The sequence below is a fragment of the Electrona antarctica genome (genome assembly GCF_951216825.1).
Source record: "Electrona antarctica genome assembly, chromosome: 15".
In the NCBI taxonomy this organism is placed as follows: domain Eukaryota; kingdom Metazoa; phylum Chordata; class Actinopteri; order Myctophiformes; family Myctophidae; genus Electrona; species Electrona antarctica.
In genome coordinates this window covers 10,789,459-10,814,458 of record NC_136796.1, presented here as the reverse complement: position 1 = coordinate 10,814,458, position 25,000 = coordinate 10,789,459, and the positions used below count along the sequence as shown (strand labels likewise).

The 25,000-nt window shown below is 43.9% G+C and overlaps 1 protein-coding gene across 1 annotated transcript in view; it reads left to right on the top strand.

Annotated features, from left to right (window-relative positions):
• The window catches only part of trps1 (trichorhinophalangeal syndrome I), a gene marked incomplete at both ends in the record, with an annotated part of 115,503 nt that overhangs the window by 1,018 nt on the left and 89,485 nt on the right, over window positions 1–25,000 (top strand). The window contains 5 exons of the mRNA XM_079521943.1: window positions 1,379–1,494; window positions 18,466–19,057; window positions 20,311–20,525; window positions 21,251–21,392; window positions 23,277–23,511. Coding sequence (XP_079378069.1) covers window positions 1,379–1,494; window positions 18,466–19,057; window positions 20,311–20,525; window positions 21,251–21,392; window positions 23,277–23,511 — 1,300 coding nt within the window. The remainder of the gene's footprint in view (window positions 1–1,378; window positions 1,495–18,465; window positions 19,058–20,310; window positions 20,526–21,250; window positions 21,393–23,276; window positions 23,512–25,000) is intronic.

The window sequence follows — 25,000 nt, the reverse complement described above, 5'->3', positions numbered from 1 at the left end:
CCCAGCACACACTCCAAGGTAACACGCACATCCTGGTGCTCCACAACATGGCTCCCCAGCACACACTCCAAGGTAACACGCACATCCTGGCGCTCCACAACATGGCTCCCCAGCACACACTCCAAGGTAACACGCACATCCTGGCGCTCCACAACATGGCTCCCCAGCACACACTCCAAGGTAACATGCACATCCTGGCGCTCCACAACATGGCTCCCCAGCACACACTCCAAGGTAACATGCACATCCTGGCGCTCCACAACATGGCTCCCCAGCACACACTCCAAGGTAACACGCACATCCTGGCGCTCCACAACATGGCTCCCCAGCACACACTCCAAGGTAATGGGCTAGAATATATGCACACACGCCATTTTGTAAAGAAGTTATTCCCTACTTCCTTCAAACAGGCAGAGCAGGCAGTTGCCTAGGGCGTCATGAGGGGAGGGGGGGGGGGCACCCACCAAGCATGCTCTTTTTTTTCTTTTCTAACTCATATATACGTGTATATTAGTATATAATTAATTGAAAAAGGCCTCCATTTCCCAGAACCCTTTGCATGCCATGGATGTTTTTGCGATGACATCATCAAAACGCGTCACCTATCCCATTCTGTCCGATGGAATGCCTGTATGTTTTTTTTTTTTCACTTACATTTTTATTGATGAAAACACAAAACAAAAACTAAGGCTGCATTTTTAACATTACAGGATACATTCATTGAAATCCTCATACAATGCCTGTATGTCTTAAGTTAAAACGTATTAAAAACACGGATTAAACACTGAAAACATTACTCGTGTAACTCGTTATTGGGATGGAAGCTGTTATACAGCCAATTGACTCTTATAAGTCGTGTTAGGGAGAGAAAGTGTTAACATGAGTTGTAATCATATACAAAGTAACACAAATAGCATTATGAATGAATTGATTGGTGTGATCCTACTGTATGTCTTTGTTGTTTTCAACAGTGTGACCCCTGCTTGTTCCTGTTCCTAATATTCTGACATCTCCTGTATCTGTTGATGACACGCGTATTATTGTGTTCATTATTTATGCTGTGTTGATGAATTGAATACATAGGACCATTTAGCCTTAATGTCCGACTGTATCTCGTGCTGTTTGCATTCCTGACTAATAGTGGTTAGAGCTTATAAAATGCCTTTCATGCGGAAGGTTGTGGGTTCGAACCCTGCCTGGGGTCGACGTCAGCAAGGGCATGCGGTCGCAACGGGTTCCCAACGCCAAATCAAATGGGTTCAGATCTGAGCCAAGTCTCCTGAGGAGGCGTGAGTGAAGCCGGACGGGGTATCCGGACGTAAAAACAAATCCAAAGTATTCAATCGTTCAATCAGTCCTTGTTTGTTTTGCTCTGAAGACACCCAGGCGGGACAGGGACAGAGGAACCAAGCCAAAGAGATGGGGAAGACGAGACAGGACAACCATGGGCAGCAGCATAGGACGGTCGTGATGAACGGCACGTACGATGTTCAGGTAAGACAGGGGACCGCACGCACGCACGCACGCACGCACACACATACGTACTGTACATTTTGGCAGGTTTTTTTTGGCAATTTTCAGGTTGACAAATTGATTTGTACCTGAGACTGCCAACGTGCAATATCCTTCGTCGTGATGGAAAAAAACGCCCGGCACTGTATTTCTTTCAAGAGAACATTAGAGCCTTTATCTCCGAAAAGTCCAGGTTGAAATAATTGAGAAGAACTGACATACAAGGAATTAACCCATTCTGTACGGGAACCCATTTTGGTGTTTTAACTAAGCATTATGTTATTGAAAAATAGCAGATCTAAGCTCATAGCGCGCCACCGAGTGGTGCGCTACGAGCTTGTAGGTCTGCTATTTTTGAAAAATCGGCACAAATCTTTGAATATATATTCTTTCAGAAGACTTTTTTTCATTTCGACGTCAGGCCTAAATGGGTTAAATAGTTGCTGTCGGGACAGAAACCTCTTATCTCCATAATATTCTAACTTGTTGTGCTTTTCTCGTAAATTCACGGCCACACAACGACGTCACAAATGCATCAAAAGTATCAGATCTACAAGCTCAAAACACACCACTTTGCTATGTTTTTATTTTAATCCTGAAAAGGAACACTTTTAAACATAATAAGGTTTCCACCCGACAGACGGAATACAAATAAATCAATGACGAGACCAATATTGCAATTTGAAATTGATTATTATTATTTATTTTTTACAAGTCAAGCTTCTATTCTATGTAGAGGCAAGGAAGCAACCAGGTGCTCAGGAGGTGTGCAAGTATAAAAAATGTAAAAATAGTAAAAAGGTGCTCCTGGGATCAATCGGGATAACACATCGATATAGAACAAAGAGGAGATCCGGGCACACTTAATATTAAAAGGAGGAAAACCGATGAAGACCGTATAGGTCGAAACATGTCGGTTCAATAAAGTTTTCCTCCTTTTAATATTAAGTGTGCCCGGATCTCCTCTTTGTTCTACTTCTATTCTATGTACTGTTTACTATCAATATAAATATATTTAAAGAACCATGTCATTATTATTGCACATTTAGCCTATACAAGTCATGAATACTATGCTTTACTACTATTACTATGGACAGAGCATAAACAGTTTTATCCTAATACTGTAGCTCAAAATGTCAAGTGATATAAAACCCACCTTAAAATGATCTGCTTCTACAGCCCATATTCGTTTAATTTGTAAAATAATAAGCTTTTCTCCAGGGACTATTTTCGACAAGACTTTTGAAATGTATCTGCAACTCTTCAACCGCATTACAATGAAACAATAGCATGAAATAAAATAAAATAAAAGGGACATAAAGTTCACTGGTGCTGCACGTTTCAAGTCTCTGCAAGTTGATTTGCATTATGCTGCAATGAATGGAAACTAATTGTTCCAGTATATGACTTCAAATGTGACTGAAAACACTAGAATCATTCTGTATTCAAAATCACACGCGGTATTTTGCTGTGTCAAAAATAGTATTTTGCTTTGTCAAAAAATAGAATTGCTATTAATTATGAGTCATTGACTAATCGGTTAACCCATTTTGACCTAAGATCAGATTCTAAAAATGTCTGTTTGAAAATGACAGTTTTCTGAAAAAGCTATGTTTCTATATCAGTCGTTCTTCGATTTTTCAAAAATAGCAGACCTACAAGCTCATAGCGCGGCACTCGGTGCCGCGCTATTGTAATGGCAGTTTTAGAATGTCAATTATAACTATTAAATATATAAGTAGTACCTTGTCTTCCATTCAGTCAAATAGGATGGACTATCACAAATACGCATTCGGACTGACCGACAGCTGTCACCTGACAGCTGAATCAGTTTCCAAGCCAGGCAGCCAAGGTGTTACTATTGCCAAATAGATATATACATCCCATTTTTCCATCCTACTGTAAAACACCATGTCAGCAAATACACATTGGGGTAACTAGTCCTGTCAGAGCAAAAAGGAGACTACCAATGCAGCTGTCAATCTGACAGCTGTCATCTCCAAGTTACTATCGACAAGCTGGAGTCATACATGTATTTGTGTAAATATCCCATTTAGAGTAGTTTCCTGTCTGTCAGTTAAGGTGTCATAGTGTGTTGTCCTCGCAATAGAACAGATTAGAATAAGTTTGTTTCCTGCCCATTACACCTTAACCTCCTCTCCCAAACAACCAACCAACAGCTGTCAATCTGACAGCTGTTACTATTACCTATTCGTGGGTATTGGTCACCAATCAGAATAGCAACGATGGCTTCCTGGCAGGAGCTGTCACTAATGACAGCTGGAGGTCCCATGCCCACTTACTAATAGTGCTCTCATCTTAGATCACTTGGAATAGGATGTTTCCTGCTCGCTTAACTCCGACCATAAACGGAGATGTTGTATGACCACCTGTTATTATCTGTCCATGTCCTGTTGTATTTGAATAAAACACCTGTCACTGACTGTCAATTTGGGGGTGTGTGGTTGGGAAATAAAGGGGAGGGAAAGGAACAACTTGGGGGAGGAACGGGGTGATGCTTCACTCTTGACTGTACGACGATGAGCAACCATGCGACGATTCTGCTGTACTGAGATGATCAATAAAGAAAGATGACGATATGCCGGACTCCTTGTGCTGTGTCATGCCTTCACCTCCCTCTGCTGAGTGCCAATGATGGGACCTCATAATTTCCTTAACAAATGGCGCTGTGAGCAGGGTATTTCAGAAAAATGGCATCAGCGTTGGCCAGACGGGTCATTAACAAATGACGCAGTGACGCAGGGCCGATATTTCGTCTTCACCATAGATGAGTACTTGGAAAAAAAAACCCGACGATTTTAAAGATGGGGGCAAGGCAGAGCCGAAAGAAACTTCGACAAGAAATGAGCGACGCACAGCAAAGGGAGGCGATACTTCGACTCCAACTGGAGGACCAGAAAAAGCTAATCGACCAGGCAGAGTCACGAGTGACACTCTTGGAACAAGAACTTCAAACTGCGGCGTTACTACTACACGCCAACACAACCAACCACCCGGACCAAGCCAACTACGCCGAAACAACCATTCCTGTCAACGATGAAGATGATAGCTACTACAACGACCAAGGAAGGGACACACAACTCCATGTGTCCCTACCAAACAACAACTATTATGCCGACCGCAACCACAACAGAGACCAGCCAGAACCAGACTTTCAAATGACCAAACACAGAGGAAAAGAAATGACCAATCAACTGAGCGGCTTCCAGCTAGACCACATCAGCAAGCCTACCCCAAGACCAAGACAACACCCACCGCCGTGGGAAGCCTGGCGTAACCAGCCTGGCAACCCAGGACCATACCACAGCCGACCAGTGAGAGGACAAGTACAAACCCGAGCCAGGGTTGATGCTGTACTCCAGGAAAGGAAGGACAGAAGAAGACGGCAACTAAACCACGCACGCAACATGGGAGAGGATGAAGCCAGCGCAGCCAACACCATTCCTGTCAACAACTTGTGCTATTACTGCGGCCAGACAGGTCATATGAAACGTTGGTGTCCACTGAACCATGCTGCTGTATTACGGCGCACAGCAACGACGGGCCAGCAAATCAATTTTGGCTAAAGAAAACAAACTACGACAGGGTAAATACAATTGAAAATAACTAGATCTTTAGTTTGTAATTGGTAAATACAATTGAGAATAACTAGATCTTTAGTTTGTAATTTACCCTATGTGATTTAATCTATTTAGTCTTACATGTGCAAGTAGTGAACTACAAAAGTTTTGATAAACTACTAAAAATCTAATCTAAATTTTAATCTAACTAGACTCCAATCTAAAATTTGTAAAAGTGTAGGCAAGAACAACAATGTTAGAAAATCCTAAAATAGGATGATAAGATATTGGAATTCATTTCCACGCACATATACTGTACTAAAAGGACTCCTCATTTAACACCCCGTGCCCAAAATGGCAAGAGGGGGAGGGGTCATTGGTACAGCCTATGTGTGGGTTAGTTAAAAGGAATACATTTATAGTTTTGCAAATAAATTAATATGGATCTAAGTAATTATTCAACAGTGAGTGTTTCAAGGTGTTAAATCAATAGTGTGAAATCAATCATTTATGATGGTTTAACAAGGTTAAACGTCTAATATTATTTTATCTCCTGTCATTCTGGTATTTACTAGGTAGCACTAGGCCTTTAGTATAGAAAACAGAGAGAAAGGATTTATTTTCGGGGTGAGATCTGCAAAAAATCGAATCTAGTGAGCTTACGAAAGTTAAATAGTTCCTTTCTCTTCAAGGTTGAACGTCCTTTATCAGTATAGTAATACATGATATAAAGCAGTTTCGGGTTGAACGTCCCTTATCAGAAAGTCACTGGTATAAATATGAAATATTCTTTGATTGAACGCTAACTTAAGTACTATAATACAGAAAATGTTGAACGAATGGAGATAATATTTAGACAGAGAAAACCTCACCTTGTTCACATTAGCAACAGTTTAATTTGAATTAATTCGATATTGGAAAAAACAAATGTCTGATTTACAGCTGCCTTTCTTTCTCTTTCTCGTCCAGCTAGCAGGAGGGGGGGGGGGAGGAAAGGTATTTGTGTGTTTGTGGGTAACTGAGTTAAAAGTAGCAGAGAGCCTAAACTGCAGGATTTGGTCACGGTCAGTTTATTTATTTATTTATTTTCGGGTGTGAAAACAGCCTGAGAGGTGAACTAAACGTGGCCATATTCAATTATTTTATTGTTGAAGTGTTTACATTCTATCCTAATAGAATCCATTTTAATTCTTTCCATTTGAATGTAAATCCTACCCTAATTGTAAGTTTAATCATTTCAGTTAATTTTGTTCTTACTAAACTATTATAGGTACGTGTAGTGTGGAATTACACTTTACCAACAAATAGTATTGGAAACGGAGCAAAGAATAACTACCTTTTCGAAAATTAGCAGATCTACAAGATCTTCTAGATGTGTTTTTTTTCCTTGATTCTAGATGTGCCTATCTTCCTAAATTTAACTAGATGTGTTCACTATCTCCTAATTTAACTATAGATGTGTTTTCTGAGTCTAGATGTGTCCAGTAATTTTTAAATTTCTTAATAGCGAAACCTTCTTTATCTGACCACTGTCATCAAACATGAATCTAGCCATACAGTTTTAATCATCAATATTTGTCATTCTAAAAATCTCCTGGGCCATGTAAATTAATAAGGTATCAATTTTCATATATAAAGCGGTGGATTGTAATGGCAGTTTTAGAATGTCAATTATAACTATTAAATATATAAGTAGTACCTTGTCTTCCATTCAGTCAAATAGGATGGACTATCACAAATACGCATTCGGACTGACCGACAGCTGTCACCTGACAGCTGAATCAGTTTCCAAGCCAGGCAGCCAAGGTGTTACTATTGCCAAATAGATATATACATCCCATTTTTCCATCCTACTGTAAAACACCATGTCAGCAAATACACATTGGGGTAACTAGTCCTGTCAGAGCAAAAAGGAGACTACCAATGCAGCTGTCAATCTGACAGCTGTCATCTCCAAGTTACTATCGACAAGCTGGAGTCATACATGTATTTGTGTAAATATCCCATTTAGAGTAGTTTCCTGTCTGTCAGTTAAGGTGTCATAGTGTGTTGTCCTCGCAATAGAACAGATTAGAATAAGTTTGTTTCCTGCCCATTACACCTTAACCTCCTCTCCCAAACAACCAACCAACAGCTGTCAATCTGACAGCTGTTACTATTACCTATTCGTGGGTATTGGTCACCAATCAGAATAGCAACGATGGCTTCCTGGCAGGAGCTGTCACTAATGACAGCTGGAGGTCCCATGCCCACTTACTAATAGTGCTCTCATCTTAGATCACTTGGAATAGGATGTTTCCTGCTCGCTTAACTCCGACCATAAACGGAGATGTTGTATGACCACCTGTTATTATCTGTCCATGTCCTGTTGTATTTGAATAAAACACCTGTCACTGACTGTCAATTTGGGGGTGTGTGGTTGGGAAATAAAGGGGAGGGAAAGGAACAACTTGGGGGAGGAACGGGGTGATGCTTCACTCTTGACTGTACGACGATGAGCAACCATGCGACGATTCTGCTGTACTGAGATGATCAATAAAGAAAGATGACGATATGCCGGACTCCTTGTGCTGTGTCATGCCTTCACCTCCCTCTGCTGAGTGCCAATGATGGGACCTCATAATTTCCTTAACACTATGAGCTTGTAGATCTGCTATTTTTCAATAGCTAAAGTATAACATAATGCTAACACCAAAAGGGGTTCCCGCCCAAAATGGGTTAAAGTAGGTGTTGGTCCAGTTGCACCAGAAACATTAAAATAAAAATGCGATCATACATTTTTGCCATATTAATGTGTTACGGCTGTGGCCGCATTTGTTCCGTTACTCGGAACGTATTTCTGTCAAGCTGTCCCATACGTTGATAATTCTTGATAAGTGATAATTCAAACAGTACAAGGATGGAGTAACCTTACAGTATAACAATACGTTGTAAAAGTAACATATTTTCATATGCTCGTAAATCTAACCCCATAACTGAAGTGAATAATTTATTGGTTTGTACAAGCTGTAAGTGATTTGCAACATACGGCACTGTGTGTGTGTGTGTGTGTGTGTGTGTGTGTGTGTGTGTGTGTGTGTGTGTGTGTGTGTGTGTGTGTGTGTGTGTGTGTGTGTGTGTGTGTGTGTGTGTGGGGGACTGAGTGAGAAAGCGGTTACTAATTTGTCTGGTGTGGAGTTTGTTGTTGAACATTGTAAAATGTTGTAGACAGACAGATGGACAGGCTCAAACACGCGGACAAACAGGGCACCTGGCAGACAGTCACTGCACACACACACACACACACACACACACACACACACACACACACACTCTGAGCTACACAAATCACTTGCAGCGAGCACATATGTTATATGGCGTAATACCCATATACAATGCAGACACACACACACACTGTCACACACACACACACACACACACACACACACACACACACACACACACACACACACGTATGTGTACAGTTTTAGTCTGTAATGCGGTGGATTTGGTTTTGATTAAATGATGAGGGGCTGATACTGCTACCACTACTATTAACACTAGTACCGTTAGTACTCTACTACTAGTCTGTAAAATAAAATAAGATACATTAACATTTCATTGTGTACTAAGAAAACCAAATATACCTTTTTAATCTTTCAAAGAATTATTAGAAAACAATATGTTTTGGTCAGTGTTTTTTCTCATTCCACATACCAATGAAATACAAATAATTTAACTGGGGTAAAGAAAAATCCACTGGTTCACTATAGATTCATGCTGTGTAATGCATTTTATATCCCATAAGTCATTTGTATCTTTAATCAAACAATGTTATTTATTTATTTTTAATCATTTATAACAAACTTATTTTCTAAAGAAACCAGTGATTCACATCTTTTAACGAAACGTGTCCGAACATTCCACATTTTGGTGGCAGAGTGGTCGAATGTGAACGTTCCTAGTCTTAACAGACTCTTGAAAACACTTTACAATGTATTTCACGTCCACACGGTCACACACTGATGATGGAGGAGGAAACCATGCGAGGCACGAACCTGCTCATCAGGAGCAGTTAGGGCTTCAGATTCAAGGACGGCTGCTTCATATACCTCCTGAGACACAGCTGCCTCATTACACCACATTATGAAATCAGCCTTTCAATGCGTTATGAAAGGCTGCTGGGCACAGCCTATGGTCACTAACACAACCCTTGCAGTGCATATCGTCAGCGCTGAATGAAACATTTGGACATTTATCTGGCACGTGACAGCAATGATGTCATTAACCCATTTTGGGCGGGAACCCCTTTTGGTGTTAGCATTATGTTATGCTTTAGCTATTGAAAAATAGCAGATCTACAAGCTCATAGCGCGCCACCGAGTGGCGCGCTACGAGCTTGTAGGTCTGCTATTTTTGAAAAATCAAAGAACGACTGACATAGAAACATAGCTTTTTCAGAAAACTGTCAGGATGTAGAAGACATTTTTATAATCTGATCTCAGGTCAGAATGGGTTAACGGTGACCTGAGTAGTGTCTGAAATGTGGTTTATATTTCGCCGATGAGTTCACTATAGTCCCCTACAGAGTATTGCCTATAGGGTGTAGGGAGTATAGAGTGAGTGACTGAGGGATTTGGGACAGAGCCTAAGTCATGACACAAATCTACTGCAACAGTTACCCCATCTGTCTGTCTCCTTTGGCTGCTTCCTTTGCGTGATAACATTTATTTGTTGAGGAGTACCATATGAATAGGAAATACATTTTCTTTAACCCATTTTGACCTGAGATCAGATTGTAAAAATGTCTTCTAAATCCTGACAGTTTTCTGAAAAAGCTATGTTTCTATGTCAGTCGTTCTTTGATTTTTCAAAAATAGCAGACCTACAAGCTCGTAGCGCGCCACTCGGTGGCGCGCTATGAGCTTGTAGATCTGCTATTTTTCAATAGCTAAAGCATAACATAATGCTAACACCAAAAGGGGTTCCCGCCCAAAATGGGTTAAATTGTAGCGATACGACACGTTGTGAACTTGTAGATCTGCTATATTTGACATGCAACACAGACACACAGTGGAGTATGAATCAGGTTTAAGTCTTTGATATCGAGAAAATAACAACCGCACACTGCAGTCGCTTGCTCAATAAAGAGAGGTATTGATTGGTCAAATACCTTCCTCATGGAACTATTTAATCCAATAGCATCCGGTAGATACGCGAAGGTCTTTGACCGAAACATTGCTATCTGCTCAAGTGTGCAAAAGACTTTCTTTACCAGTTCTATTATATCAAATATACACCCACAACACTGACACAGGTGTCTTTACCAGTTCTGTTATATCAAATATACACCCACAACACTGACACAGGTGTCTTTACCAGTTCTGTTATATCAAATATACACCCACAACACTGACACAGGTGTCTTTACCAGTTCTGTTATATCAAATATACATCCACAACACTGGCACAGGTGCTGGACCTAAAAGCCAGTGCACTGCTCGCTAAAGCAAAGTACAGTGGAAACAACACACATACCGGTATGTGGAAATTTAATTTTTAAAATATATTTGAAAATCCAAAGTGTGTCTTATGAAGCTTATCAAGTTATACTAGCTGACAACCAGATGGTACCTTAACACAATATGAATGCCTCCTCCACAGTCTGACAGGATTGCCTTTGCGATACTGCAGCTCCTGATGCCACTAAGCTAATGGTTCTGCTTATTTGCTTGGCTCTACTACGCAGCCAGCCAAAAGTGACGCATGTGGTTGAGTCAAAACGGGACCATGACTTAATTCTCGTGGAGCAGATAAAAAAAATAGTTTCTTTCAGAAAGCACACAGTATCTTTTGATTAGTCAAAATGGATGTCTGGACAATTAAACAATCCACCAAAAGTGGCAGGACAAGTTGTCCCCTACCCACATATATACCCGAGGTGTGAAACCACCACACCGGTTTACTCCAGTTTATAAATACTTTGTAATGTGAGGAGATTATTAATGTGGGTGTGTCCCATAAATGTACACTAGTATACTCAGTTATCCAAATGGGCCAATGGCAAGCTGTAGTTAACCCATTTTGACCTGAGATCAGATTCTAAAAATGTCTTCTACATCCTGACAGTTTTCTGAAAAAGCTATGTTTCTATGTCAGTCGTTCTTCGATTTTAAAAAAATAGCAGACCTACAAGCTCGTAGCGCGCCACTCGGTGGCGCGCTATGAGCTTGTAGATCTGCTATTTTTCAATAGCTAAAGCATAACATAATGCTAACGCCAAAAGGGGTTAACAGAAAGATGAAGACTTATTTTTACTGCTGCCTTTTATTTAGGGTTTTCATCATTTTCTTCTGCGCTGATATTTATTTTATTTATCTCTTATGTTATTCTTATTTCTTTTTATCAAGGTTTTTGTTCCGCACTACAAGTTTAATGCTTTGTGTAAGGAATTTTTAATTGCCCTGTTGAAATGTGCTATACAAATACACACGTTGCCTTTAACCACATAAACCCTGTATACATAGATGACCGGAGTCCCTCAGGGCTCTCTACTAGGAACGCTCCTTTTCCCTGCACTAAATCCTTCTTTCTACAGGCTCACAACGCGTTGCGAGCCTGTAGATCTGCTACCTTCGCCAAACATTCGCCCCCAGCAGCATAGGGACACGAGGGTTAATGTGGTGTCTGAGACCACATCAGAGCTTAATGGAGCCCTTAATATAAAATTATTACCCAACTTTGTCACACACATTAGTATGTGATAAGAGTAGCAGGCTGGAGGTGGCAGCAGGGTGGCTTTAGTCCTGACGGCGGGAGAGAGTGCGCCGCAACGGAAAGGTCAACAGTTTCAATCTGTGCAGCAGGCCCAACGAGTGGCCGGCATCATGATCAAGGAGTGTGTTTGTCCTGTGTGAGTGTACTTGACCGCTGACACTATATCCTGCTGGCTGATCACTCACTCTGTCTTGAGTGCACTTGGACCAGTGATACTGTCTGACCTCGACCTAGTTGAAACCTGTACGTAGTCATGGGGAGAGCAACGGACTTGAACTCATGCTTCCTTCATGCCTGAGTGTCCAAGTTGCTCCTTTACACCTGACAGGGGGAGTTTCCCTGGTTGGACGTAGAGCGTGGAAGGAACCAGTTCCTTTCCCCTCCATCAGGCACCCCGGCTGGCCAGGGGGAGGCAGTTTAGAGACCAGGATTACTGCATGTTTTTTGTGAGGGTACCTACCCTAGGGGACACGGAGTGCTGTGCTATACTCTACTCTACACTGATAAAACTGAAACCTGTACGTAGTCATACAACAGTGCCGTGCTATACTCTACTCTACACTGATAAAACTGAAACCTGTACGTAGTCATACAACAGTGCCGTGCTATACTCTACTCTACACTGATAAAACTGAAACCTGTACGTAGTCATACAACAGTGCCGTGCTATACTCTACTCTACACTGATAAAACTGCAAGAACTGGACAAAACTACAACTCACAATGTGCCGCTGTGAGTTTTAGATGTGCAGTTTGTAGTGCGGGACGCGATCAAACGATCACGCTTAGTGTAAGTGACTGCAGCTCAACAGCATAAGCAATGTGCAGAAACATAAACGGATTTTGCTTCAGCCAAAAATAATAATAAAAAAAGGATTTTCATATTCATGCACATTTCATTACATTGAAAAGAATCTCATAATTTCCCTACTAATCTTTTTTTTCCCCCCATCATGGTTTTTTTGTTAGCATTTAAGGTCATGGATTATGGCTTTATGTGTGTATATGAACACTGGAGTTTTGTCTGAAAGATTTAAACAAGATGATCTAATAAACTAGGAGATGTGTGTGTGTGTGTGTGTGTGTGTGTGTGTGTGTGTGTGCGCGTGTGTGCGTGTGTGCGTGTGTGCGTGCGTGCGTGCGTGCGACACGCGTGTGTGTGTGTGTGCGCGGTAGTTGAGGAGTTTCGTTTCATTTAAACCAGCAGTCTGTAATGGGCGTAAGTCACGTAATGGACACAGAAAAGCGCATACACACACACTGTCAGAAATAGAAAATCCAGTGGGCTTAAGTCGTCATTACGATGAAAAAGTGAAAGTATAAAAAAAGCGAATGAAAGGGGTCTCTATTCTTTCATTCCCTCCCTACATCTCTCTCCTTCTCCCTCACCCTCTCTCTGTTTCTCTCTCTCTCTCTCTCTCTCTCTCTGTTTCTCTCTCTCTCTCTCACCCTCTCTGTTTCTCTCTCTCTGTTTCTCTCTCTCTCTCCCCCCCCCCCTCTCTCTCTCCCGCCCACGTTTGGAAAATTCCATGTTGTCATTCGCTGAGACGAGACGCCTCGTCAGCCAATGAGATTGCATTTGGGAGGAAAAGCAGGGGGATGAGGAGAGACCGAGGGAGAAAAACAACAAGAGATGAGAAGGATGGAGGGGAGAGAGAGAGAGGGGGGGGGGGGGGGGGGGGAGAGAGGGGGGGGGGGGAGAGAGAGAGGGGGGGAGAGCGCAGTAGTTGTAATTGGTTGTTGGGCGCTGTAATGAAACATCTGTCAGATGCGTTTAACTTGGCTTCTCCTTCCCCTTTTTTCTTTCTCTCATATCTCTTTTTTTATCCCCTCCCTTCCTCCCATGTCCGTCTGCCCCTCTCTCTCTCTCTCTCTCTCTCTCTCTCCCTCTCTCTCTCTCTCTCTCTCTCTCTCTCTCTCTTTGCGTTCCCTCCTGTCTGCCCCTCTCTCACCGCCTCTGCACTCCCTCCCTAGCTTTTTCTCCTTCGTCCGTTTCCCCTCTCTCTTCGACCCCTCCTTATCTCTCCTCCTCCTGCTCTGTATCTCCTCTCCTCTCCTCTCCTCTCCTCTCCTCTCCTCTCCTCTCCTCTCCTCTCCTCTCCTCTTCACCTATACTATACATGGGCAACCTTCAGTCTATGTTAGTAGTTGAATGACTACTAATATAAACTGTATTGTCCTTTTTTATGTCCAATGTAACATTTAAGTTCATAAAGTTAACCCTTGGACTGCCACCCCTAATAGCAGCTTTTCAGTGCCTTCTGCCAGCCAAAAAAAAAGTGTAAAATTAAAAAAAATATATATATATATATATTATTTTTTATTACGTCAATTACGTCAACGGGAGTGCTGGATTTTGACGTAAATTACGTCAGAACCTCAACGGGAGTTCAAGGGTTAACATATAAGTAACCTACAACAAAATGTATTTGAAATTAAATAAACATGTTATTTTTCAGGATTCCAATTCAAATATAGCAAAAAATAGCGTATCTACAAGCTAAAAATGAGTGTGGAACTGTAGTGGCCCTCTGGAGTGAGTGTGGAACTGTAGTGGTCCTCTGGAGTGAGTGTGGAACTGTAGTGGCCCTCTGGAGTGAGTGTGGAACTGTATTAGTGGCCCTCTGGGGTGAGTGTGGAACTGTAGTGGCCCTCTGGAGTGAGTGTGGAACTGTAGTGGCCCTCTGGAGTGAGTGTGGAACTGTAGTAGTGGCCCTCTGGAGTGAGTGTGGAACTGTAGTAGTGGCCCTCTGGAGTGAGTGTGGAACTGTAGTGGCCCTCTGGAGTGAGTGTGGAACTGTAGTGGCCCTCTGGAGTGAGTGTGGAACTGTAGTGGTCCTCTGGAGTGAGTGTGGAACTGCAGTGGTCCTCTGGAGTGAGTGTGGAACTGTAGTGGCCCTCTGGAGTGAGTGTGGAACTGTAGTGGCCCTCTGGAGTGAGTGTGGAACTGTAGTAGTGGCCCTCTGGAGTGAGTGTGGAACTGTAGTAGTGGCCCTCTGGAGTGAGTGTGGAACTGTAGTAGTGGCCCTCTGGAGTGAGTGTGGAACTGTAGTGGCCCTCTGGAGTGAGTGTGGAACTGTAGTGGCCCTCTGGAGTGAGTGTGGAACTGTAGTGGTCCTCTGGAGTGAGTGTGAAACTGCAGTGGTCCTCTGGAGTGAGTGTGGAACTGTAGTGGCCCTCTGGAGTGAGTGTGGAACTGTAGTGGTCCTCTGGAGTGAGTGTGGAACTGTAGTAGTGGCCCTCTGGAGTGAGTGTGGAACTGTAGTGGCCCTCTGGAGTGAGTGTGGAACTGTAGTGGTCCTCTGGAGTGAGTGTGGAACTGTAGTGGCCCTGTGGAGTGAGTGTGGAACTGCAGTGGTCCTCTGGAGTGAGTGTGGAACTGTAGTGGCCCTCTGGAGTGAGTGTGGAACTGTAGTGGCCCTCTGGAGTGAGTGTGGACCTGTAGTGGCCCTCTGGAGTGAGTGTGGAACTGTAGTGGCCCTCTGGAGTGAGTGTGGAACTGTAGTGGCCCTCTGGAGTGAGTGTGGAACTGTAGTGGCCCTCTGGAGTGAGTGTGGAACTGTAGTGGCCCTCTGGAGTGAGTGTGGAACTGTAGTGGCCCTCTGGGGTGAGTGTGGAACTGTAGTGGCCCTCTGGAGTGAGTGTGGAACTGTAGTGGCCCTCTGGAGTGAGTGTGGAACTGTAGTGGCCCTCTGGAGTGAGTGTGGAACTGTAGTAGTGGCCCTCTGGAGTGAGTGTGGAACTGTAGTAGTGGCCCTCTGGAGTGAGTGTGGAACTGTAGTGGCCCTCTGGAGTGAGTGTGGAACTGTAGTGGCCCTCTGGAGTGAGTGTGGAACTGTAGTGGTCCTCTGGAGTGAGTGTGAAACTGCAGTGGTCCTCTGGAGTGAGTGTGGAACTGTAGTGGCCCTCTGGAGTGAGTGTGGAACTGTAGTGGTCCTCTGGAGTGAGTGTGGAACTGTAGTAGTGGCCCTCTGGAGTGAGTGTGGAACTGTAGTGGCCCTCTGGAGTGAGTGTGGAACTGTAGTGGTCCTCTGGAGTGAGTGTGGAACTGTAGTGGCCCTGTGGAGTGAGTGTGGAACTGCAGTGGTCCTCTGGAGTGAGTGTGGAACTGTAGTGGCCCTCTGGAGTGAGTGTGGAACTGTAGTGGCCCTCTGGAGTGAGTGTGGACCTGTAGTGGCCCTCTGGAGTGAGTGTGGAACTGTAGTGGCCCTCTGGAGTGAGTGTGGAACTGTAGTGGCCCTCTGGAGTGAGTGTGGAACTGTAGTGGCCCTCTGGAGTGAGTGTGGAACTGTAGTGGCCCTCTGGAGTGAGTGTGGAACTGTAGTGGCCCTCTGGGTTGAGTGTGGAACTGTAGTGGCCCTCTGGAGTGAGTGTGGAACTGTAGTGGCCCTCTGGAGTGAGTGTGGAACTGTAGTGGCCCTCTGGGGTGAGTGTGGAACTGTAGTGGCCCTCTGGGGTGAGTGTGGAACTGTAGTGGCCCTCTGGGGTGAGTGTGGAACTGTATTGGCCCTCTGGAGTGAGTGTGGAACTGTAGTGGCCCTCTGGAGTGAGTGTGGAACTGTAGTGGCCCTCTCTATCTTCAAAGTTGCCCGTCCCTGACCTATACCACGCCCCCCTCAAATGTTCCATCACCCCTCCATATCTTGTCCCTCTCTCACCCTTCTCCTCCCATTCTCTCTCTCTGGGCGTCTCGTTTTCTTTAGAAATTGTCTTTGATGTTAATCTCGTCCAGTGGTGGAAAAGTACTGTACTTAAGTACAATTTTGAGGTATTTCTACTTCTCTACCACAATTTCCAACACGTTTACTTCTACTCCGCTACATCTCGGATCCAAATATTGTACTTGTACTCCATTACATTTATTTGAACACTTTAGTTACTTTGTAGATTTTCATTATTATTACAAAACACACACTATCCACTTCAGCCCTGTATACATTTCGGGCATTTGAGAAAATAGCCGATCTACAAGCTCAAGCTTGTAGATCTGCTATATTCAAAAGATTTCTATACATTTTGAAAACTTGTTAAATGAGACATTATGCACAATGAGTACTTTTGGTATACTTGAAGTACCTTTTGATGCCAATACGTGTACTGGTATACTTACATTTAGTAAGTAAGTAAGACATGTGGGTAGGTTTTCCACCGTTGGTCTCGTCCCCTAAGTGTTGGCGCTGGGTCTACGGCACGTTGCTGATTGGATGATTGCTGTTGTGAGCTCACACGGCAGTAATAGCCGTCATTTAGCTTTCGCACTTGAATGAAAGTGAAATTGATCAGCTCTTTGACCCGTTTCTCTCCGTCTGCTCCACTCCTCTCCTCTGTCTCTCTCTCTCTCTCTCTCTCTCTCTGCTCCACTCCACTCCACTCCTCTCCTATCCTCTCTCCTCTGTCTCTCTCTCTCTCTCTCTCTCTCTCTCTCTCTCTCTCTCTCTCTCTCTCTCTCTCTCTCCGTGTTCTCACATCACTTTCTCACTATATATTCATTTCTCTCTGTCTTGATGCCGTCTTTCTTTTTCTTCTCTTGCTGTGCCTGCACATTTAACCCATTTTGACCTGAGATCAGATTCTAAAAATGTCTTCTACATCCTGACAGTTTTCTGAAAAAGCTATGTTTCTATGTCAGTCGTTCTTCGATTTTTCAAAAATAGCAGACCTACAAAGCTCGTAGCGCGCCACTCGGTGGCGCGCTATGAGCTTGTAGATCTGCTATTTTTCAATAGCTAAAGCATAACATAATGCTAACACCAAAAGGGGTTCCCGCCCAAAATTGGTTAAGCAATTATTTCAGGGGCAGGGAAGTGACCCGACACGTATAACAAAAAAACACCTTTCCGACCAAGTTAAAATAATACAGAGATGCTAATTTGGAGGTTCCTTTTTAAAATGTCACTTTAGAAAGAATCTACCTTGGTTGGTATTGCTGGCTTATGCCTTTCATTGCCTTGGGCAATTTACCTCCACCATGTGCATGATCACCATTGTCACACATACTGGACAGAACATTGTTTTATATGTATGGTTTATTTTTAGAGTTGGCATTTCAGCCTACTGCCAGTTTGAAACCTTGGAGGAACTCGGAACTCACATTGATATGGGATGGGTATTCTTTAGTGATGCACCGAATATTCGGCCGCAGAGAATATTCGGCAGAAAATGTCTAAAAATGCATTTTCGGCCTATTCGGTTTCGGCCCGAATAGGCAGAAAATATATCACCGAATAGTGTATGCAATTAATGCATTCAAAAGAGCTGAATAAATGTTTTATGGAAGTTAAGTTTTGCCATAACCATTTATTTTGCCATACATCTGGTAGCTTTAAGGTACGGCCATGACAGCAATGGTAGGAAAAAAAATATATAATATTAATCATATTCGGATATTCGGTATTCGGTTTTCGGCCAACTGTTTCCTATATTCTGTATTTGGTTTCGGCCAAGAATTTCCCTTTCGGTGCATCCCTAGTATTCTTTCACAAATCTTTTGCAGTATTGGTCACTGCTGGTGACATCATCATTTCATCTGATGACTCACCCAGATTTGATTGGTATTAGAGAATCCATTGACATTAATCTCTCCTTGTTGTTCTTTGTGTTCTCTGGACGGCAACAGGTGATGCTGGGTGGCACGCTGATCGGGATTGGCCGGAAGACGCCGGACTGCCAGGGAAACACGAAATACTTCCGCTGCAAATTCTGCAACTTCACGTACATGGGCAGCAGTTCCTTAGAACTTGAACAGCACTTCCTGTCCTCCCACCCAAATAAGGTCAAAACTCCGCCCACCACGCCCCTGCTTGCCAATAACAACCTGACAATCCACGAGAAGGGCAGGAGTCAAGTCTTGGAGGGGGCGGAGCGAGTGGCGGTGAGAGCAGAGGACGACTCGTTGGTCGGGTACTCCGTCCCAGTCAGGGACTGCTCTGATTCGCCGAGCTGGGCCGGGGAGGCGGGTCGAGGCGCCCTCCTGGCGTACTATTGGTGTAAATTCTGTAGCTGGAGTTGTGAGTGGGGAGGAGGTGCTGGGAAGCTCTTGGAGCACTACGAACAGAGACACAGGGCGACCACAGGGGGCGCTCTGAGCCCCAGCAACTCTAACCCTGCGGGGGAGGACAGAGGAGGGAGAAGAGAAGGAGGCGAGAGAGAACACGTTGTGTCCAAAAGCCGGAAAGATCCAGCATCCACCCCGTCCAACACAACTCAAGGTAATGCTATGGGACAAATAGAGACATTGACACGCCCTAGTCTAGTCTTGTATTACAAAAAATCATAATCTTGGCTTGGCGCACAAGTTCTACTTCAGAAATTGGCTCTCGTTTCTGGATTCAAAAGTGCTTTTGCTTTTGATTGATTGATTACTGTATTTGTCAAACAGAGTACAGTAATCCATTTAGGCTAAAAGGATATGAAAAAAATAAGTCCTGGAGACTTGTACTATGTAGTATAAATCCGTCTGTACTTGAATGGAATGGAAACCAATAGTACTCCAGGTCCCCGCCAGAGGCCAGAGCTGAGGACCTCTTTGCAAATGTATTGTGAAATGAAGTGACCCTCCATCATCTTCTACATCAGTGATTCTCAACCTGTCCTGGATCATGGCCCACATCTCTAAATTGTTTGCGGCCCACCCATCTGACCTCTTAACACAGCAGCTGACAGACTGCCATAGGTTAAGTGGTCATGATCAAGATTCAAGATTCAAGATTGCTTTATTTGTCATTCTTTCCAACTGCAGCAGCAGAAAAAAACGAAATTATGTTTATCCTAGTTAAAAGTAATAATAAATATATCAAGTGCAAGACAATCAAGTGCAAGACAATACTCTGAATATAAATAAGTCCTAAAAAACTACAGGAATCCATAAAAAAGATAAATAGAATAAGAAAAACATTTAAAAACTGAACATAGAGTTCATGTCATCAGTTCATGTGGGCCCATTAATTCTTTTTGTACATGTTTATTTTAATAATGGATCAATCAACGGTGTTCCTGCTTGGATCAAGGGAACTAACTTTTAGTAGTTCCCATTCATCCGTATAACAACGAAAACATGTTTCCAAGAAACCTTTTGAAAAAATTGTTATATTAAATATTACATTATCATTCAAATCTTAGTGTCTTGCCAATTATTTGGTGGCCCACTCGCACTATCCTGCAAAACCCCCAAAGGTTGAGAATCTCTGTTCTACATTGTTCAAACATTGTGTTTGTTATGGCGGGTCCTCCACACTGTGCTCATAATACACTGTAATGCAATTACACGCTACAAGGCTCCGCTAACAGCTGCTGCAGTACGTGGGCTGCTCCACACACTTTGTTGTGTTCCATAATTCATGACGCTGCTTAACTTGTGCCTCTAAGGGTTGCACTTTGACCCCCCGCCTCTCCTCCTAGAATTGTGATATCATTGACCTCTTCCTTTTGCTCACGGCTTGTTCTGTCTCCCGACTGCCTCTAGGAGAGGCGGCCGGCGGCGACTCGGAGGCCGTGGTGACCAGCTACAACTGCCAGCTGTGTGACTTCCGCTACTCCATGGCCCACAGTGCGGACGTGATCGTGGTGGCGCCGCTGCTACTGCACTACCAGCACAACCACGCCATCCACCGATGCTGCATCCAGCACTGCATGTACTGTCCACAGGGACTCTGTCAGCCCCAGAAACATCTGGGAGAGGTCAGATTGGTATTTTTGTATTAGTATTACGTCGTAGTGCATTGCATATATCTAGAAGAAATAGTTCTTTATGTGATGTGGAAAATGAGCAAAAGGAAGGACAGGGAAGTGCACAGCAGTGGCTCAGGATATATGATATGAGTATATGAATAGAGACGGCACCCGGAGGAAACCCTGAGGCGAAATGGACCGAATTTGGTATTGCAGCGCTGGCCCAAACACATGAACGCGCTGGTCCGTTGACTATCATTGCACACGTTGATGATGACACGTGAACGCTGTTTCATACGTGAACGCACGTGAACGCGTGCAATGATAGTCAACGGCAGCGCGTTCATGTGTTTGGACCCAATCCATCCCAGAATGCACTCTGTTCCTACCCGGAAGGAGGAGTGAAATCGCCTCATGCGCTTTTTGAGCAACTTAATGCAAGTGGATGGGAGGAGAAATCCGGTGCCGTCTCTATTCATATATACTCTAAGGTTTGATCCCCAGATCCTCCCGGCTGTTTGCGGAAGTGTCCTTTTAGCTTAGCACAACTCTTACCCCATAATGTCTTTTAGCTTAGCACAACTCTTACCCCATAATGTATTTTAGCTTAGCACAACTCTTACCCCATAATGTCTTTTCATCCAAGCATTCATTTTCTGGCAACAAACCAAATAATGTGCTTTGATAATTGTTTTATATAAAATGTGTGCTGCTGTGTATTATTGTCTTTGTAGGTCTCTCACCCGTTTGCCTGTCGGAAGCCCAACTGTCCCAAATGCTGTTCCAAGTTCCAGAGCACCAAACCACAGGACACCGCGCTGGGCTCCAAACCCGGCGCTGCCACCTCGCCCAGCGTAACGCCTCCTAATCCTAGAGGTGACTCAACTATCATGGCTGGACCACATAGGCTACTAACCTCACGTCAACGGGCTTTCCACCTCGGAGGAAAGCCAGGTCTGTGTTACTAAACCGCTGTGTGATCCAGTCTAGGCGTGGTTTAGAGTTGTCCGGAACCGCCACAAAAGGCCTCTGCCCAGTCTCTGGACAGGGCCCAAATTAGTCAATTGATCACACCTGATAACCCCTATATGTCAATATATGGAGCTGGCCTGTTCTGACATCTGCATAGACTCCATATTTGGGCATGCCTGACAAAGAACTCCATATACGGGCATAAAAGGGACACACAGACATAATAACTGGGTGGGGCATGTATTTCCAACTTGCATCGTTCCAAGAAGGCCAGTGCCCAACGGGCACCGCTCTAGTCATTGAATCCCACCAGTGGTCCCCGGCCCACAAGTTGAGAACCACTGTTATGTGCTAGATCTTCGTATCCCCGATAATGCTGACCCCACCCCTCGTCGTTGTGTTCCTGTAGGTGTCAAAGAAGGATGAGGTCTGGCACAGCCGTTTTTAAAAGCTCCCCAAAAACCTTTATTACCAGAGCGGAAAAGAACATATCGTTTTGGCCTCTGTCACCTTCGTCAGGTATACTGAATAGCAGCGCATGAGACAGGTATATATAAAGGTAGCAAAGTGGGCAGACACAAATCAACACTAAGTGAGCACACCCGGGGACACAGCCCCACTTTGGGATTGAACTTGGCAATGACACTCAGAACAAATACAGAAGCCATTAGTATCCCTATGTGGTGTGCAGACCTCATCCTTCTTTTGCAGTTTAGTTCTTTTGTTTGAGCACCTGTTTATTTTTACTGGGATTGTGCGTGTATTGTGCACCTCCTGACCCCTATAGGTGTCACCCACCTATGTCAGTGGTTCCAAAAGTGGGGTCCAGGGACCCCCAGGGGTCCTTGAGGGAGTTCCAGGGGATCCCCAGCTAAATGATAGTTAGGAACCAAATGGACCCTTATGGGTCTGTAACTCAGAGAGTGTACAAATGTACATTTGTACACTCTCAGAGTTGAATTTGGAAAGGTTTGATTTTACGATGTATTGGGATCCCAGAGATAGAAATGCCATTAAATAGGGGGCCGTAGCCTAATTCAGGTCAAACTGGGGGCCCTGGAGCCGTAACAATCTTCTCTTATGGGGGTTCCTTGGCATGTATTTCCAAATGGGGGGTCCGCAGGCTAATGAGTATCATTTTGGGGGTCCTTGACATGAAAAGGTTTGTTGTTGTTCCTATAGGAGTCACCCACCTATGTGACCAGTGTGTTGTTGTTGTTCCTATAGGAGTCACCCACCTATGTGACCAGTGTGTTGTTGTTCCTATAGGTGTCACCCACCTATGTGACCAGTGTGTTGTTGTTCCTATAGGTGTCACCCACCTATGTGACCAGTGTGTTGTTGTTCCTATAGGTGTCCCCCACCTATGTGACCAGTGTGTTGTTGTTGTTCCTATAGGTGTCACCCACCTATGTGACCAGTGTGTTGTTGTTCCTATAGGTGTCCCCCACCTATGTGACCAGTGTGTTGTTGTTCCTATAGGTGTCACCCACCTATGTGACCAGTGTGTTGTTGTTCCTATAGGTGTCCCCCACCTATGTGACCAGTGTGTTGTTGTTGTTCCTATAGGTGTCACCCACCTATGTGACCAGTGTGTTGTTGTTCCTATAGGTGTCACCCACCTATGTGACCAGTGTGTTGTTGTTGTTCCTATAGGAGTCACCCACCTATGTGACCAGTGTGTTGTTGTTGTTCCTATAGGAGTCACCCACCTATGTGACCAGTGTGTTGTTGTTCCTATAGGTGTCACCCACCTATGTGACCAGTGTGTTGTTGTTGTTCCTATAGGAGTCACCCACCTATGTGACCAGTGTGCGTTCGCCACCGCCGACATCGACGTGCTGCTGCAACACTACGAAGGCTGCCATACCCTCGCCAGCCTAAAGGGGGCGCCGCCGCCTCGCGTCAAGGCCGAGGAGGAGGCGGGGAGAGAGAAGGACGGAGGAGGCGGAGAGGGGGAGTACTCGTGTACAAAGTGTCACTTCATCACAGAAGTGGAAGAGGAGATTTTCAGACACTACAGGTGTGTGTGTGTGTGCGTGTGCGTGTGCGTGTGTGCGCGCGTGTGTTTAATTTATTTAATTTAAAGAGCATTTACTGGCAACAGCAGGCGTCAGAAACTTGAAAAGGTATAAAGGATGCACTGTCTGCTTGAGAAGACTGAAATGAGCTCCCAAAAACATTCTGTTTGAACACATCTTCTAATCTAAAGTGAGTGCTTGCGCATTTTGCATGTCATATTTGTAAAAAGACAACAATACAATTAAACCCTTCAAAGTCAGGGAAGAGACAGTTCCCGTCTTAAATTCAATAAGCCACATTCACATGTGTAACCACGTTATTCAATGTCACAGCCTTTCAGCCAGTCGCTGATCGAATGCTACACTCGGTTATTGAATGAGTCAGTGCTCCATTTACAGTCAATGGGTAAATGTTGTAGTTAACCCGTTCAGGACGGGAACCCCTTTTGGTGTCTTAAGCACTATGTTATACTTTAGCTATTGAAAAATAGCAGATCTACAAGCTCATAGCACGGCACCGAGTGCCGCGCTACGAGCTTGTAGATCTGCTATTTTAGAAAAATCCTGAAAACGTGTGCTAATCTTTGAGTATATATTCTTTCACAGTGAACGTTTTTAACTCAGATATTTGCTTCTGGGGGGGTCCCTGGAAAAACATATTTTCAGATGGGGGTCCTTGACATGAAAATGTTTGAGAACCACTGATATAGGAAGGTTTTTCAGAAAACTGTCAGGATTTAGAAGACATTGTAGAATCTGTTCTCAGGTCTAAATGTGTTAATTGGATGCCTCTCCTGCAGAATGTCCCTCTGTGTGTGTATACAATACAACATGTGTGTGTGGGTGGCTGTTATGTGCAGCAGAGATGGGATTGCCGGGTGTCCATCCGTGAATGTTTTATTGCGGGAGTCTTCAACGTCTTCATGACCAAGGACCTGACAGAGAGCCCCACACTATTATTGTATAAAGTTGTGTTGCAGATTAAACTTTGTCATAGATTTCATATATTCATTGACCTGTTTGACAGCACTATCATGTGTAGGTACTCGCACGGGCGTGTAGTCTCACATCAATCATACCAAAACACAGAAGATGACTGCCAGTCAATAACTGGCTGCTATTATATCGCTGCATAATGTCATATCATTGACCTTAATGGCGTTCAATCAACAAGGATAGAATGATTTAAAAAGGTTAGATCTGTATCAGAAATGACTAAATTAATCTTGCAGAGTGACGCATTGACTCTACCTGGGTTACATGGTCTGATAGTTGTACTTAAATGTTGACATGACATAAATAATAATCCCGTTTCATGATGCATTGGTGCGATCGTGACAAAATGCAGCTACAGCCGATGCACGTTGAAAGGCTACATGCCAAGGATTCAACAACGATGTCAGTGCAATGCGACACTGAAGTAACACGAAGGAACGCCTATACTCGAAGCTCGTTATAAAGGATTCATCATAAGTGATGGCACTGCTAGCC